A 15,174-nucleotide genomic window follows, 5' to 3' on the forward strand; every position below is an offset into this window, starting at 1 on the left:
AACGGACGTCATTCGCCACTAAGTGACGTCACCACGGCGCTTGTGCCATGCTAGGTGGGACTTACTCGTTAACATTACCAACCAATGTGTCGAAGAAGGTGGCATCACCTACCTGTCCTCCTTTCTCTCCCTGAATGCCCTCCAATCCTGGGTTGCCCTGAGAAAATAGAAAGCAGAGCAGTCATTTGCATGCTTTTCCATTCATTGTTAAAGCTTTAAAATATGACATTTTACAATGGCTGTCTAATTTAACAATAACGCAACATACCCATGTAATATATCACCTCTCACCCCCAAATTCCAATTGTGCTTTTGGCATTGCCACGAGATGAAGGATCCAATCATAAATCTCGTAAAGCAGCAGTGGGACCCATACGTCAGACTTTTTAATGGGCCTTTGCCCCACAAAATCCTTCAAGTGACTTTTGTCTGCTCTACACAGTAGTGGGCGTACACTCCCATTCACTCTACAATGACGTTATATATTGCGTTATAAAACGGGTATTTTTTGTAAACACAAGAAGTTCATTGGCTGTATTTTTCTTACTTCTTAATGTAAACCCAGTTGGGAAGAGTTCCCGATTTTCAGATTAAACAGAAAAATACTCAAATTGGGCCAAGATCTGAAAGTGTGACGTCACAGTTATTGCTGTGACTTATGGCCGCTTTCGTGCTTTGTAAAAAGTGCCGTCACGTGACATAATTTTGATGATACGTGACATCATGTTTTCCTAAATAATTACAATATGAAGTGTTTACACTAAAAGTATTGCTTTACCGATGTCATTTTAGGTAAGAAATATATATGTTTCAATACTTTTTAAGACTACAAATATTAAATATAGTGCGTAAATAGTGCAAAAAACAATGCAACTCATTTAAAAAAATACATGCAAACGCAAATACGAAATAAAATACAAATCTGAAATCCAATTATTTTATTTTTTACTTGAAACTCGTCCCTAAAACTCGGTGAAAGTGATGCACACAGAAGTGCCGTCCATCGCATCCTCTCACCTGGACTCCTTTGGCTCCAGCCTCACCGGTAGATCCCTGGTGCAGAGACAGAGAGGGAGTGCTTATTCCTCATGCTGGATTCCAGCACCACATTTTGCCGTGCAGGATGGGAGCACCTGTTTAAGTGGCCCTCATCGTCACCATCGTCATCTGAGAGAAGGTCTCATTCCTGGGCTCTATCCATTTTGAATTATAGAGATTTGCATAACGTTCCTTCACTGAATTTAATATTGTATCTCTATCATGAGTTACCATTCCATCCATCTCCCATACCAGTTAACCCCTTATCAGTGCCCTACCTTATTACAGACCAATTCAGACCTTATTGGTCACCCGTGTCTTTATGAATCTCAAAGTTCATCGTACAAAGTACCAACACAAGGGAGAAACACAAACAAATAGACAAAAATATGTTTGCCCGTATTGAAACGCCTGGACCTTAAAACTCAATTTCTCTATTCAAGAATACCGGTAAACCGTATGAGTTGACAGGTCTGCTCTCCATAAGGGCCACCATTTATTCATTTACAATCGTCGACCTCGTATGTTGCTGCTCTCATTCTCGCATTGTTTGCTGTAGCGCCTACAGCCATTTCCTTGATCGATTTACCCGTGGCTCTGCGATGATTAAAATAGCGTGACGCTTGACTGAAGACAACTCTGTCGTTTAAATCCTGTAAGAACTGCATGACATTATTCGTGGCAAACACAATATTATTCCACATCGGATGACCGGGAGAAGTTGTCATTGTGAGCCATCAACCTCTTGCCTTCACACGCTGAGGAGTGAATTTCCACTTTTTTTACTGACTGGTGGCTTTAGGACAGAACAACAGAGAAGCCCTCTTGAACCCCCTAAGATCTCGTTCAAATAACTTCACGAGCTTCTTTTGTGGTTGCAAGGACCGCATTGCTTTCATCCATTGAGACTCAATCCTTACTCCTCATCAAACCCTCGTCAACTTTAAACTCTGCCAGTAATCTTGATGCAAAAACCCACGTGAAGTAAGAGTTCTTCATGACTTTCACTTTGATCTAAGTATTTATTTTACTCGTCTTTTAAAAATGTTCATGTGCACCTTCATCAGTTTAGTAGCACCCACAATATCGCGCGGCTCATTACACAAATGTAAACAAGTCAGTTTCTAACCCCGCTCTATGTTAAAATATCTAACGTCAATTCGGCTCGTCTGAGACTCCTCTCCATGCCTGTCTGCTGTTCACAACTCCGGCTGTATTTCCTGTATGACTGGTCCTGCTGCATGGAGTTTCGTCCATTTATTGGCGTCCCCTACCTTCTCTCCTTTGGCCCCAGGAAGGCCAGGGGGCCCCGGCAGCCCTTGCAGGCCAGAATCACCTTTGGGGCCCTACACAAACATCAGAAAAAATGAAAACAACTAAAATGAGAGGTGGGTGGTGGGTGAAAGGGGAAGGGAGGGAGGGAGGAGGGAAAATGGGGCTGGGAATTAAAAACAAAACAAAAAAGTTACAGAGTAAAAAAAAAAGTTTGACCTTGCGAACTTCACCCGTTTCTGCACAGCATCAAAAGTCAAGTTTAAAGTCAATCCATGCCAAACAGTTTGACAAAAACACGCAAATTTTGGCAGATGCAATTCAGTCACGTGGTCCGCTTTCAGTGGTAAAAATCTCTGGGGTTTTTCTAGTTTTTTCTTTTAACCAGCGATAAATGCAAGAAGTAATATGTTAGTGTTTTTAACGTCAAAAGCGAAGGTGCAGGGAAAGATCACTCACAGCCGGGCCGGGGAGACCTAAGGGTCCCGAAGGGCCTTGTTCGCCAGCATCTCCCTGCAGGGGGAGGGGGGGGGGGGTGTGGGATCACATACAAGGATCAGGCAAAGCAAACGAGGCGGGGGGGAGGTATCGGTGGGTGGCAGGGGCTGCGCGTGTGGGCGCGTGCGGAGATGAACGGCTGTGCAGCCCACAATTCCACATGACGAGCGTTCGGCAACCGAAGCCCTCTAAACATATTTGAACAGTCGCCACACATTTAATGCTGCCGAATAGGCTGATGGTTTGGGAAATGGCCTTCCTGCAAAGCAGAGACGGGGCCAGAGAGACTGACTTGACTTAAGAGTTTTGGATCGCACTTTCATTTCTAAGATATTTTAAGAAACTTTACGAATTAGTTTTTTATGTAAAAATAGTTTTTCATGAGTAGTTACTGAATTTACTGTGTGTATATATACAGTAAACTCAGTAACTATATATACACACATACAATATATATACACACATAAAAAGGCAATTAATTACTCGTACAAAGCCTCACTGAGTCGGAAAACCTTTCAGAAGGGTCCTGCATTGGGATGTTTCGCCAAATCTGTTCCTGGATACGAGGATTCACGCTTAATAATGCCATTAAATGACTCGATTGGATTTTACAGAGCAGTAATCGACCCCGACTTCGAAATCTTGTCAAGACCCTCCTGAAAACGAGTCACGAGACTCGGCGAGGCTTTTCCTGGGTAAACGTGCATACTTTTCAATAATACTCATCTCTACTCTTTGGTTCTTTCGGCAAAGTCACGTAGGTAGAAAAAACAATAGATCACGACGTTTCGATCGCATCGCAAGCAATCGTCATGAGGCGGAATAAATCATCTCCTGGCCCTCTCGTAGCACAGTGCCTACAACACGTGGCAAAGCCCTGGCTGCCTTTCGCGCAAGTACTTACCAGGCGCTAGATAGATTGTATTTATTTCAGCAGGAAGGGCCGAATGAGGTGCTAGTCTCTCGTTCATGGACGCCCTTGCGATAGTGCAGATGTTGTACAGAACTAGCCTACTTAGTTTCATCATGGGACCTCCTTTGCCAGTACCAAAATATACTAATAGGGGTTTTCCCCTTTTTGTGCGCCTTTTGGCGTCATCTGGTCGAACACCATATGAGACTAGGCTCTAAAGAAAGCTGTCTCTGGTGTGGACCAATCAGTTTCAAGGACAATGCATAAATTGTGAGAGTATTGTTTTTTGTTTGCATTTGACTGCAAGTATTCTGGTTAATGTAAGCATGATTCCTTGCAAAAGGTATCAGTTTTGTTGCCAGAAAAAAAAGGGGAAAAACCCTATTAGCCTACTTAGCTTCCAAGGTCTGACAAGATTAGAGGGACGTAGGGCAATCAGTAATTTCGGAGTGGTGAATTTCTTTTGATTGCGCTCGCATACCACTGCTGACGCAGTGCACTCGTGAGTTTAAAATAAATAAAAATCTGGGTCGTATTGAAGTCCTCGCACATGCACTTCCTCAGAGTGGCGCTAACGGACGCGCGCTTGTGTGTGCGTGCGCGCGTGCACCACCACGAGCCTCTAACGTCGGCGCACATTCCACACGCCAGACATCATCTGCGGCGCATCTTAAAGGGATTTTCTTTCTCTCTTGCGTGCTTTTTATTAAGCGTGGTTATGGCTTCAACCCAGATAGTACCTTTTTTTCGGCCTCATTATATTGAAAATTCTGCCTCTGTCTTTTATGCCGTTGAGTCCATGAGTGGGGGGTTATTGGCACTGGAGGGAGATTGTGCCTGATCAAGAGGGCCGCTGTTAGATGTTTGTCTCTCGTTACTTAAAGCGTAAACAATGCAATCGGCGAGATCTGCACGCGGTCGTTGCGTTAAGCGTGTCATCAAGATTTTTTTTTCCTTTTTGCAAAGAAGGAATCGTAAATTGAATCGAAATTTTGACAAGCCACGTGAAAAAAGTAATGATGCTAAAAATCTGTGGAACTGATTTCATTTAAACTTCATCGCATGTGATCCAGTGTCATCCTCGATCTTTTGAAAACAATCAATAGGTGGGCCTCTTTCCATCCTGAATTAAATTAAACGAATTATTTCGTGACAAATGTGAGTTTTTGTTGTTGTATTAAATTAAGTTTACTTTGGACCACATGACGGTTTGGCCCATACGGATAACATTTGGTGGCTTTGGTATCAGGCAACGACATGACCCATTAAAGCCCCCTCCTCCTGATGCCTCTGCTTAACCACGCTAGGGCAGTTCCACAGTTGGGAAATGTTGACCGAGGTTGCCAATTCGTGAAGATCAAGTTGCCAGCTCGGCCAACGTCGTTGAGGTCACCAACGCCGTTGTTGAGGTCACCAGCGCCGTTGTTGAAGCCACCAAAGCCGTTGAGGCCACCCCTACATTCACACCTTTTAACTAGGACTGTCATTAAAAGCTGGGCTGTTATTCTAAGACGATTTCCACGGTTTAAAAATAATAAGAAAAATACCAGCAAATAAACGTGACAGAAGGCAGACCGAGGTTTGAAAGTAATCCATTCAACCAAGAGATGGCACCAGAGAACACATCGAGCACCTGCGCGACGACACCCACGAGCCCCCCAATGGGGGTCCGTGTCGTTCCATCGAATGGCAGATAGTGATTCTAATCTATGCAACCATTAACAATACTCATGTCAACTTGTAACACGCTACCGCACAGTAGCCGCTCACTCTTGAAGAGAGAGAACCACTCGGAGGCGCGATGAAGAACCACAGGCGAGCGGGAATGGCAGCAGCCAGGTGGTAAACCAGCGCCAACAATTGCTCAAGCTCTGTGAACCTCTATATATTAAGATGTTTGCAGACAATTAATGAGTGTTTATGTGATTGGATGGGCGAGTTCTTTAATCCCTCCTGCCTCTGAGCCCTCGCCCGCATAAATGGGGACTCCACAGTGGCATTTCAGGTGCGGTGGGGTAAAGTGTGGGTATTCCCCACGTATTTCGAAATGTCTAGCCCGCATAGAAGAGTAGGCTAAATACACTCTTGGCCTTTTAGAGCCCCTCCAGTGGGTGGCAACGAGCAATTAACTGCACCTTTACTTTGCCCCTTTACTGTAGCTGAGGATTTTTATTTTATTGTTTAGAAACAAACTTTTCCTTTTAAGCAAATGTGACTCTGAAACACCCTTGAGTGCGGTTCCTGCTCCACCGTGCGGACACCCCTGAGGGTACGTGTTTGTGTATTTTGCCACGAGATTTGCTGTCGTTGGGGCGGTGTGGGGGAGGGCGGGGGTGGGTGGGTGGGGGGTCAAGGCGGTAACTGCTTCCCTCGAGCCACAGTGACAGACGCCGTCGAAAGAAAAGTACAAAAAAAAGAGTTGAGGTTGAGCAATCATCGCGCAAGCCTGTGTTCGCCTGGCGACCAATTTCAAAGCGTGTTGAGATACAGACGCCGTTAATAAGGGGACTGGATGTCTGGAGTATGTAGCTTTAAAAGGGTTCTATTGTGTGTGCATTTCTTTTTTCAATTATGACGGCTGGTTTCGTAAAAACGATGGCATTTTATGGCGGTCTAAGACCGTTGTGGAAACTCAAACACGTGTTTCATATGAGAGGCTGAAAATAAAGTAAACTTTATTCCACTTGAACAAGTCATACCTGTTGCATAATGCATTATGGGTCAACTGTAAGTCATTTTATATTTAGAAAAAATACTTTTTTTTTTTATAATTGGATAACAATAATAATTCATGGCCCTTTGTCGGTCCACTACTGAATTAGGGCTTTCCCAAGTCGTGTCGGCCATGTTGTTTGGTCATACTTCACCACCCTGGTCAGCGTGAGGGGGTGGGGTGAAGAGAATTTCATTTTGATCGAATACATATTATTTTTTACTTTTTGCCACATGCTGACAACTAACCACGATTCACTGCAGTTGCTGGGCTTCTAAGTGTAGATTCAGGACTGGTGCAGGAGGAATTGCAGTAGCAGCAGAGTCAAATCCAGACAGGTGATTCCACTACGGTTATTTTTTTTAGGGGGGGGGGGCTTTGGAAGACCTCGAAAAATGTACCCCCCAAAAACAAAAGTTTCCCCAATTTAAATTGGCCCAGAGGTAGCAGCTCTCACCTAGCACCGCTGAGATCGTGGGTTCGAATCCAAGGTTTCAGCCGCCCAAGATTATGTTGGTTTGTCAATACTCTTTGGTTCTTTCGGTAAAGTCACGTAGATATAAAATTAATAGATCTCGACGTTTCGATCGCCTTAGCAGTTCTCCTGCTGTGTTTGTCTCACCTGATGACGATTGCTTGTGTTGCGATCGAAACGTCGTGATCTGTTAATTTTATATCTACGTGACTTTACCGAAAGAACTAAAGAGTATGGATTCCTGCAGTCACGAAAGCTTCAAATGAAGATTGGTTTGTCACGTGAAGTGAGTTGGTGGTCTCATCCCAGTCACCAATGGTTTCTAAATAAAATTAGCTTTTCCACTTCATATTGATGTTTCCCACTTTGAGAAGTAAAGTAAGTATCGGTTTTGCTGTCGTGCGATAAACATTTCTCCGCTGCAGCAGGCCTTGTGGGAAAGTGCCTCTGAGTGTTTGCGGATTAAAATGGTCACGAAAGGATTTCAGAAGTATAGTTTCTATTTAATCTGTTTCTGCGGGTCACTGTCGAACGATGGGGTGATTCACTGCTCTGCAAGAGCTCCGATTGAACACGACACCCAACAGCACAATTGGAACAAACATGGGAAAGAGACAAAAAAATACTCCCAGATAAATTCTTATCCAGCCACTGATTACAATGTCCAGTGGTAACGAATACGCTGCATGATATTACAGCCAATTATCACTTAGCAGCCAGGCTATAGACTACGGAGCGTGCGCGTTCTTTTATAACAACGTCGTATCTTCTTGGTTCTTTCGGTAAAGTCACGTGACTTTACCGAAAGAACCAAGAAGATGAATCCCTGCAGTCACGAAAGCTTTAAATCGAAATAAAACAACGTCGTACTTTCCCTCTGCTCTCACGCCACCGCTATGCAATCTCGCTTCACGTGAATGCCCCCACTGAAGCACTGGCCCAGGTCTACTGCGCCTCCTCCCCGAGATCGGTCGGCGTCGTGCGAACGAGCACGTGGTGCACGTGACCGCAGCACCCCCGAGGAAGCGGCCTTAAAGCTCTCCATCAACTTCTTGGTTCTTTCGGTAAAGTCACGTAGAAGGGAAATAATAAAATAATAATAAAAATTATAATAAAACATAATAACATTTTTATTATGTTTCATTTTTATTGATAAACATAATAAAAAAAATGTATCATGTTGTATTTTTATTATTTTATTATTTCCCTTCTATGTGACTTTACCGAAAGAACCAAGAAGATGAATCCCTGCAGTCACGAAAGCTTTAAATCGAAAGCTCTCTATCAAATTCACGGCTCCGCCTCGCCTCGCATCCTGTTACCCAGCTTGACTCTTCCGCGCTACCGCTGCTAGTTTTTTCTGCCACGGGGGGGGGGGGGGAGGTCGGTACGTTGCAGGGAGGCTTCGAAAGTGGGGACTCCGCGAGGCCAACGATTCACGGTGGGAGAGCCGGGAAACGGGAGGAGAAAGGTAAATTCAGCAACGTAACATTTGTGCGTCTACCCAAATTTGCACGCAGCTCCCCCCCCTCCTACTCCTTCCCTTTCCCCGCTGCCCTGCCCCCAGCGTCTGCCGCCTAAACACGATGCCGTTGACCCCGTGGCTCCCCCCGCAGCTCTCAATCCTAAACGCAGCGAATTGGAACCGGCACCTGAGCCATCGGGCAGCAGGGGGTGACTCCGAGATCGTATCGGACTGCGCCCGCTTTCATTCCACGCTGGCTTCCAGTCCAAATCAGCCGTCAGTCAGGCAGGCCCTTCCGCGGGTTGTGACGGGCGGATGGTTCGTGGCGGCTGTGCTGCCCTGTGGTTCTGAGTTTAAGAATTTGGTGAAACGTACAGCGGGGGGGGGGGCGGGGGGGGCGGGGGATCGACTCCGTCTAACCAGTTGGGACAGTAAGCCTGTCGTCACTCCATAATAAAGCCACGTGAACCGTTGCGCCGTTTACATTTTTTGAAAAAACATTTCTCTCTCCCTCTCTCTCTCCCTCTTGCATCGCTCCATATTTTCCATGTGTCAGCGACGGAATCGGTTGAAACGGCGCTTAAACATTATTACAAAAGCGACCGGTCGAGTTTGCGTGTTTCGGTGGCAGTAGCCAATGTGCCAAACAAAAAACGAACTTAAATCGCCTGCCAACTTTCCAATTTTAATGAGACCGCATGCACAGCGAGGCTCATTTTCTCAAACCCAACAGTCCCGCAACCAGTGGGAAAAGGAATTCCACTGTAAATGACTTCAAGAAAAAATTGTGAATTCACGCAAAAAAAAAAGCTGTTGCCCTTCTCTGCGACTGTGTGGCCAAGTGTTTAAGACCACAAAAACACACGCACATTTTTCCTATTAACCACAAAGTTGTATTGCGTTTTTTTTCCCTACTTGGAGAGGCCACCTATGGCCGGCTGGCTGTGAAATTCTTACCAACAGCTACACAGCTTAATTTCGATTTCATTTAGTTGAGTCAAAACATAAATTTGTTTGCACTTTGCGAATCCATTGCTGGATGGTGGCTTCTTCACACCATACACAGCCATATAGGGATTCAGTTTGACACGTAGGCTTTCGCGACCAATATTATTCATAATCAACGTTTTTGGGTTTAGATCGCGTTATTTATAAATGTGTCGTAACCCTCCACCACTTTACACACAAAAGTGACACTTTTTTACTGATTGGCCGTGTCGGGTGGTGGAGGGTTTATAAATAACGCGATCTAAACCCAAAAACGTTGATTATGAATATAGGGATTCATTGACCATACTTCATCATGTTGGTCATTGTAGCCTGGTGAAGTGACGGAGGGTCCAGGATCCTGTTCAGATATCAGTCACCACTGATGTTATAGCCGTGGCCAGGAATTGAACTGAAGACGCGGGGTTTGTAGCGCATCTCGATGAATGACTGCGCCACCACTTCACACCCCTTTGGTTTGTGTTCCGTAGTGATTTCTCAAAGAAAGGCCATGCGTCCACCGACAGAGAGGAAAGTCTCATGTTATCTGCCACGTTTGCGGTGCGGTTCAAATTCTTACTTTTTGCCTTGGCAACTTCCTCCATGGACTAATGCCTCACACTATAACAATCATAACACACATTAATTGGCCACTTAAACAATCATTGATTGGCCGATTGTTGGTGCCGGCTCATTGCATGGCTGTGAGGAACCACAATCTACTGTATTTCACTCTCTATGAGAGTGAGCGAATACTGTCTGGCAACTCATTGCAGTTTGAAATAATAATAAAAATAATAATAATAATGAACTTAAATAATGTAAGGGTGGCACGGTGGTTAGTGCACTGCACTATGAATCTGGCAGCATGAGTTTGATTCCTGTATACGACTAAATGCGATATCAATACGTTCGGAATATTAGTTATAATTAAGCGTATTATGTGTAAAAAACTAATATCAATCAAATACAGTAGATTGATTTAATGGTGAGAAAAAAAAACACGTTGCTTTTCTCCGGATTTTCCCTTTGCCTGCCACACGGAGACCACTCCGTAGAGAACTCGCCAGACATCCAAGGGCAGGACCCTCCTCAAAGTGATCCTGGGGATTCGGTGAGGCTTTCCTGCATAAATAAACGGCACAATTGTATGATACATTTGTATTCTTCTTATAAAGGACAACGGAGGGCCCTCTGTGTGCAGGTGCCGGATTGTTGCACCTTGGGATCGTGAGGGATGGATAACGGCGCAGGGAAGCCTTTCATCCAGCAGTGGACAAGCGCGCTGCACCGCGCGTAGTGTGGAGGGTGATCGTTTCATTCGGGTCGGGGGTCAGAGCCAAGCTGAGAAGCGCTTTGAGAGTGAGGCTGTGTAACTCGGTGGCTCGGCAGCAAAGGCTTGAATTACAAACTAGAAAGAGCCAATGAACAAACAAAAAAACCCCACTAATACAAAAAATCAGTCCACAGGCTGCGCGCCTCTACACAGCCCAGAGGGTGACTACAATGGCAGGGTTTGTTATGAATACTTCCTGCGTTGTTTCTCTCAGTGGAAGGCTGCAAGGCGTGGGGGGGGGGTGGATTTTAAAATGAGCCGTGAGACTGACTGGGCACCTGAGGCAAAGAATATGAAAACTACAAAGTATAAAACTTCTTGGTTCTTTCGGTAAAGTCACGTAGAAGGAGGATAATAAAATAATAAAATAATAAAAATAAAACATAATAAAATAATTCTCACGACGTTTCGGCCACAACGCAAGCAGCCGTCTTCAGGTGGAGAACAGGTCTGTCGAGAAGGCCTGTTCTCCACCTGAAGACGGCTGCTTGCGTTGTGGCCGAAACGTCGTGAAAATTATTTTATTATGTTTTATTTTTATTATTTTATTATCTTCCTTCTACGCGACTTTACCGAAAGAACCAAGAAGATGAATCCCTGCAGTCACGAAAGCTTTAACTCGAAGTATAAAACTATTTATTTTTGCCAGGTAAGGTCCACTGAGATATAGAGCTCTTTTTTTCAAAAGCGACCTGGCCACAAATAATGGCTCTACGAAATGCCATATTATCGCGTGGAAATTTACAGCAGTCAAATAACTCCAAATGCGCGTTTCGAAATGAGGAGGGAAAAACCGGAGGACCCGGAGAAAAAAATTAATGCGGTCACGGGAAGAGAGATGCAAACTCCAAATATACAGGTACCAGGGTCAGGATCGAACCCACGACCTTATGTGTCCCAGGAAAGGTAGTTAACATCTCACCACCGTGACGTGAGACTGACTTGGGCTCCTGAGGCAAGGAAAATAAAATGAGAATGGCTACGGAGATGACACCGGTGCAGGGCAGACGGGGTTGAGGGAGACTGGGTTGTTTTCTTCTGATGTAGCGTTATTATTAATTGTGTATTTTTATTATGCTTGTTTGCCCAGGAAAGCCTCGTTCAACATAATTTTTCAGGAGGGTCCTGCCAAGTTTTTCGCTGTATGGGGCGGCGATGTGTGATCCCAATTGAGTAATTGGAAAAAAAAATCAACACTGAGATATTTTAGCCAATGCCAGTCTTTGCTATGGGACGAAACCCGCTATGAACAGGGGGAGAAACACACAAACTCCACAGAAAAGGTGCCTGAGTTGAGCCATGCTTGATGTGAGACACGAGCGTTACCACTCTGCCACCGTTAACCGGTGATGTTTGCGCACTTATTTGACGAGCGTATAAACACTCATTCGTGGAGCTGGCCCAAACATCCCGGGATAGGGCCACGGAGGTCGGGCAATTTGTTGGCGGCCAATTTTGGCCGCCTTCCAACTCACCTGGGGCTGTCTGTGGCTCTGACTCATTCTCTCTCTCTCAGAGAGTGAACAAAGACTGTGCGTGTTACAAGTCTGTGTGTTTGTAAAAGAAAATATATCTTTGATTTTATCCAGGAAAGCCTCCTCCGAGTCACATTTCTTAGGAGACTCCGGCTCTGGATGTGTGCCCAATACCTTAGCGTGTACTTTTGATTCGTCATATAACGATGCATCGGTTAATCGATTGAAATTGATGCTTACTCGCGATTCCTGCATCGAATTCTGTGTCTATGTGATTTCATTATTCATATGTTATGGATGATACGTGCAAATGAGAGGCCAATGTAAATTTTTTGGCTAAAGGCGGGAGCGACGAAACAAAACGCTGCGGCCAAACTGTCCCCCGTGTGCGAGCATTTAACGCGACAATGATTATTGGTTCAGCTCAACGGTGAGCCTAAAGAGCAATTTCTCACAACCAAATGTAGCATTTAGGTACGCGACGTTTCACTCGGCGCTTCCCAAAAATATTTAAAAATTGTATCGCGATATCGGCCGTGAAATCCCACGTGTTAAGTCGATGCAAAATGAGATGGGGTGGGGGGGGGGGAAATGGACAAAGTTAAAATCACGACTTCAGATCGTGACAATTCATCGCAACTCTGAGCAGGTAAATTGTTATATGCCTAATGAATGGAATGTTGGAGTAAAGCAGTGCCAGGAGGAAACCCACTTGTACAAGGAGGGGGAGGGCGTGGGGTGCATAGCATTTAAAAGGTTACCTTGACCGAGTATTTCTCTCTAATCAATTCCTCCCCTGGGGGAGGTGACCTCTAGGGAGAGGCAGCAGTGGGGGGGTCGAGCCTGCTGAGCTTGTGAAGAAATTAAATACTTATTTAGGCAATGGGTTCAAAAAACCCTGGATCTATTTTCTGGGTCAGCTGCCTTTTCGAGGGGAAGAGGGGAGGTTACGTTACCGGCCTTTTGTGTCAAGGTAACCAGCATGTGAAACGTTAGGGAAAAGGCCCGACTTAACCGAGGGATGATTTTTTGCGTTCTTCCAATCGTCCGTTTTTATTTGCTTCCCTGGAAAACAGAAGGCTCTCACACGCAGCGAAACTATTTCACCTCGAGGGCTCCGCTGTAGAACGGATATTTTTTCGATGACTTGCAGTTTCTCTCTGAACCTGTGCTCGAAAGGGAGCTGGGAATGGAAGGATGGGTGGGTGGGGGGGAACTTTCTGGTGGGATTTCCGTCAAGGACCTTTAACGGTTACGGACCGGCTTCGACTCTCGTGGTGTCTATTTTAATTCGGCGTGAGCACAAAGAGCTAACTGAATTGGACGAAATTAATCCTCGAGTGCGCACGGAGACCAAGAAAAATCGATTTGCAACGACGCACACAACGGTGGCTGATGTTTTGCCGACAAACAAAGTGCCCCATTTGGACCTGAGCCGCATCCCGTAGGAACGGATTGATGTTGAGGGCATCGCAAATTAAAACGAGCCTTGCGATTATTTGGATCAACAAAGCCCTCTGGGGCTGTTTGTCTTCGTAATGGAAGGTGGAATGCGTGCTAGGTTCTCTTTCTAACCAACCCAGCCACTTTGCCCCCCATCCTGCTCTGACAACCCCATACCCACCCCACTTTCCTACCTCTCGCCCCCCCCCCCCCCCAATCCAACTCTTTTCATTTCATGAAACGGTGGCCATAGACACCGATCCTCCCAAGCACACAGCGTCCATTCATTGGGTTCTACGGATTTAATGCGCCTTACAAACGTCAATTATTATTGTTGTTATCCCGGCGTTTTCTCCGTAGACGAGGTTTGGGTGACAGCCTCCTCCCCAATGTGTCTGCAGGAGGGAAGCCATCTAAATGCGTGATGACGATTGCTTGTGTTGCGATCGAAACGTCGTGATATTGTTATTATTTGTATTTTTCTTTTCTTTTTCTATCTACGTGGCTTCACCGAAAGACCCAAAGAATAGGCAAAATATTATTAAAATATTTAGGAGGACGTAAACATTTTGTTGGGATTGAGCGAGTAAAAATCAAATATTAAACGATTGTATTCAATTTGTAATGTAGCAATCATCTAAAGCGCCAAATTAATTTCCATGTGATGCAGAGCATCAGCCTGTGTTGGAAGATGACATGACAGAACTAATTTTGAGGTCCCTTAAATTGCCTGTACACCAGGTGGCACACATTTACACACGCACGTTTGTCACACAGCAAAATCAAACTCGTCATTTTTTCTCCCGCAGAGCAGAAATTTTCTACATTTAGTAAAGCAACTATCTTAATACGATGGGTTTTTTTTTGTGTGTGTAGGCATTGGTGATCGGGTTGAGGCCATCATCAATTGGCTACACTTGGGAATCCAATTTAATCAATGGGTGGATGACATCCGGACTTGAACCTGGGCTCTCAGATGTGCTGGTTCGGTGTCTTGACAGGAATAACTAAAATATGAATTAGGAGTTCATTTTTTAAATGTTATTTTACATACGGAAAATCACACGAAAAAAAACACAAAAAACCCGCAACACCAAAATAAGACGAAAGGCTGTGGACTACAGAGTCGTGTGGGGTGCTGCGTAGTAATGCCACCCCTCCAGTCTCACGCCAGCAGTAGGCACATCTCACTTCATCTGTGGCTATACCTTCTCCGTATGGCCGATGTTCAAGTTGAGCAGTATTCATACTCTTATTTTTTTCGGTAAAGTCACGTAGGTAAAAAAATTAAATTAAAATTAATAAAAATAAAAATATTTTTTGGTGTATTTTTATTAATTCAAATTTCATTTTTTTCCTACGTGACTTTACCGAAAGAACTAAGAGTATGAATCCTCGCAGTCACGAAAGCTTCAAATCTAGAATTGAGCAGTGTTCTTCATTGCAAGGCCCACGGGCCAACGGCAGGCCCTGGTGGCCTTCAGTGTGGCCCTGACGTGCGGCCCCCCGACAATACACAACACGTGACAACACCCCGAGCAGGCGGTGTGGCGGCCCTC

The 15,174-nt window shown here is 44.9% G+C and overlaps 1 protein-coding gene across 1 annotated transcript in view; it reads right to left on the reverse strand.

Annotated features, from left to right (window-relative positions):
• Positions 1 to 15,174, reverse strand: part of LOC144938673 (uncharacterized) — a 55,790-nt gene that overhangs the window by 1,339 nt on the left and 39,277 nt on the right. The window contains exons 23-26 of the mRNA XM_078866637.1: positions 2,770 to 2,823; positions 2,313 to 2,384; positions 1,018 to 1,053; positions 66 to 157 (exon numbers count right to left, since the gene is read on the reverse strand). Of these exons, the coding sequence (XP_078722763.1) occupies positions 66 to 157; positions 1,018 to 1,053; positions 2,313 to 2,384; positions 2,770 to 2,823 (254 nt within the window). The remainder of the gene's footprint in view (positions 1 to 65; positions 158 to 1,017; positions 1,054 to 2,312; positions 2,385 to 2,769; positions 2,824 to 15,174) is intronic.

Source organism: Lampetra fluviatilis, chromosome 2 (assembly GCF_964198595.1).
Source record: "Lampetra fluviatilis chromosome 2, kcLamFluv1.1, whole genome shotgun sequence".
NCBI lineage: Eukaryota > Metazoa > Chordata > Hyperoartia > Petromyzontiformes > Petromyzontidae > Lampetra > Lampetra fluviatilis.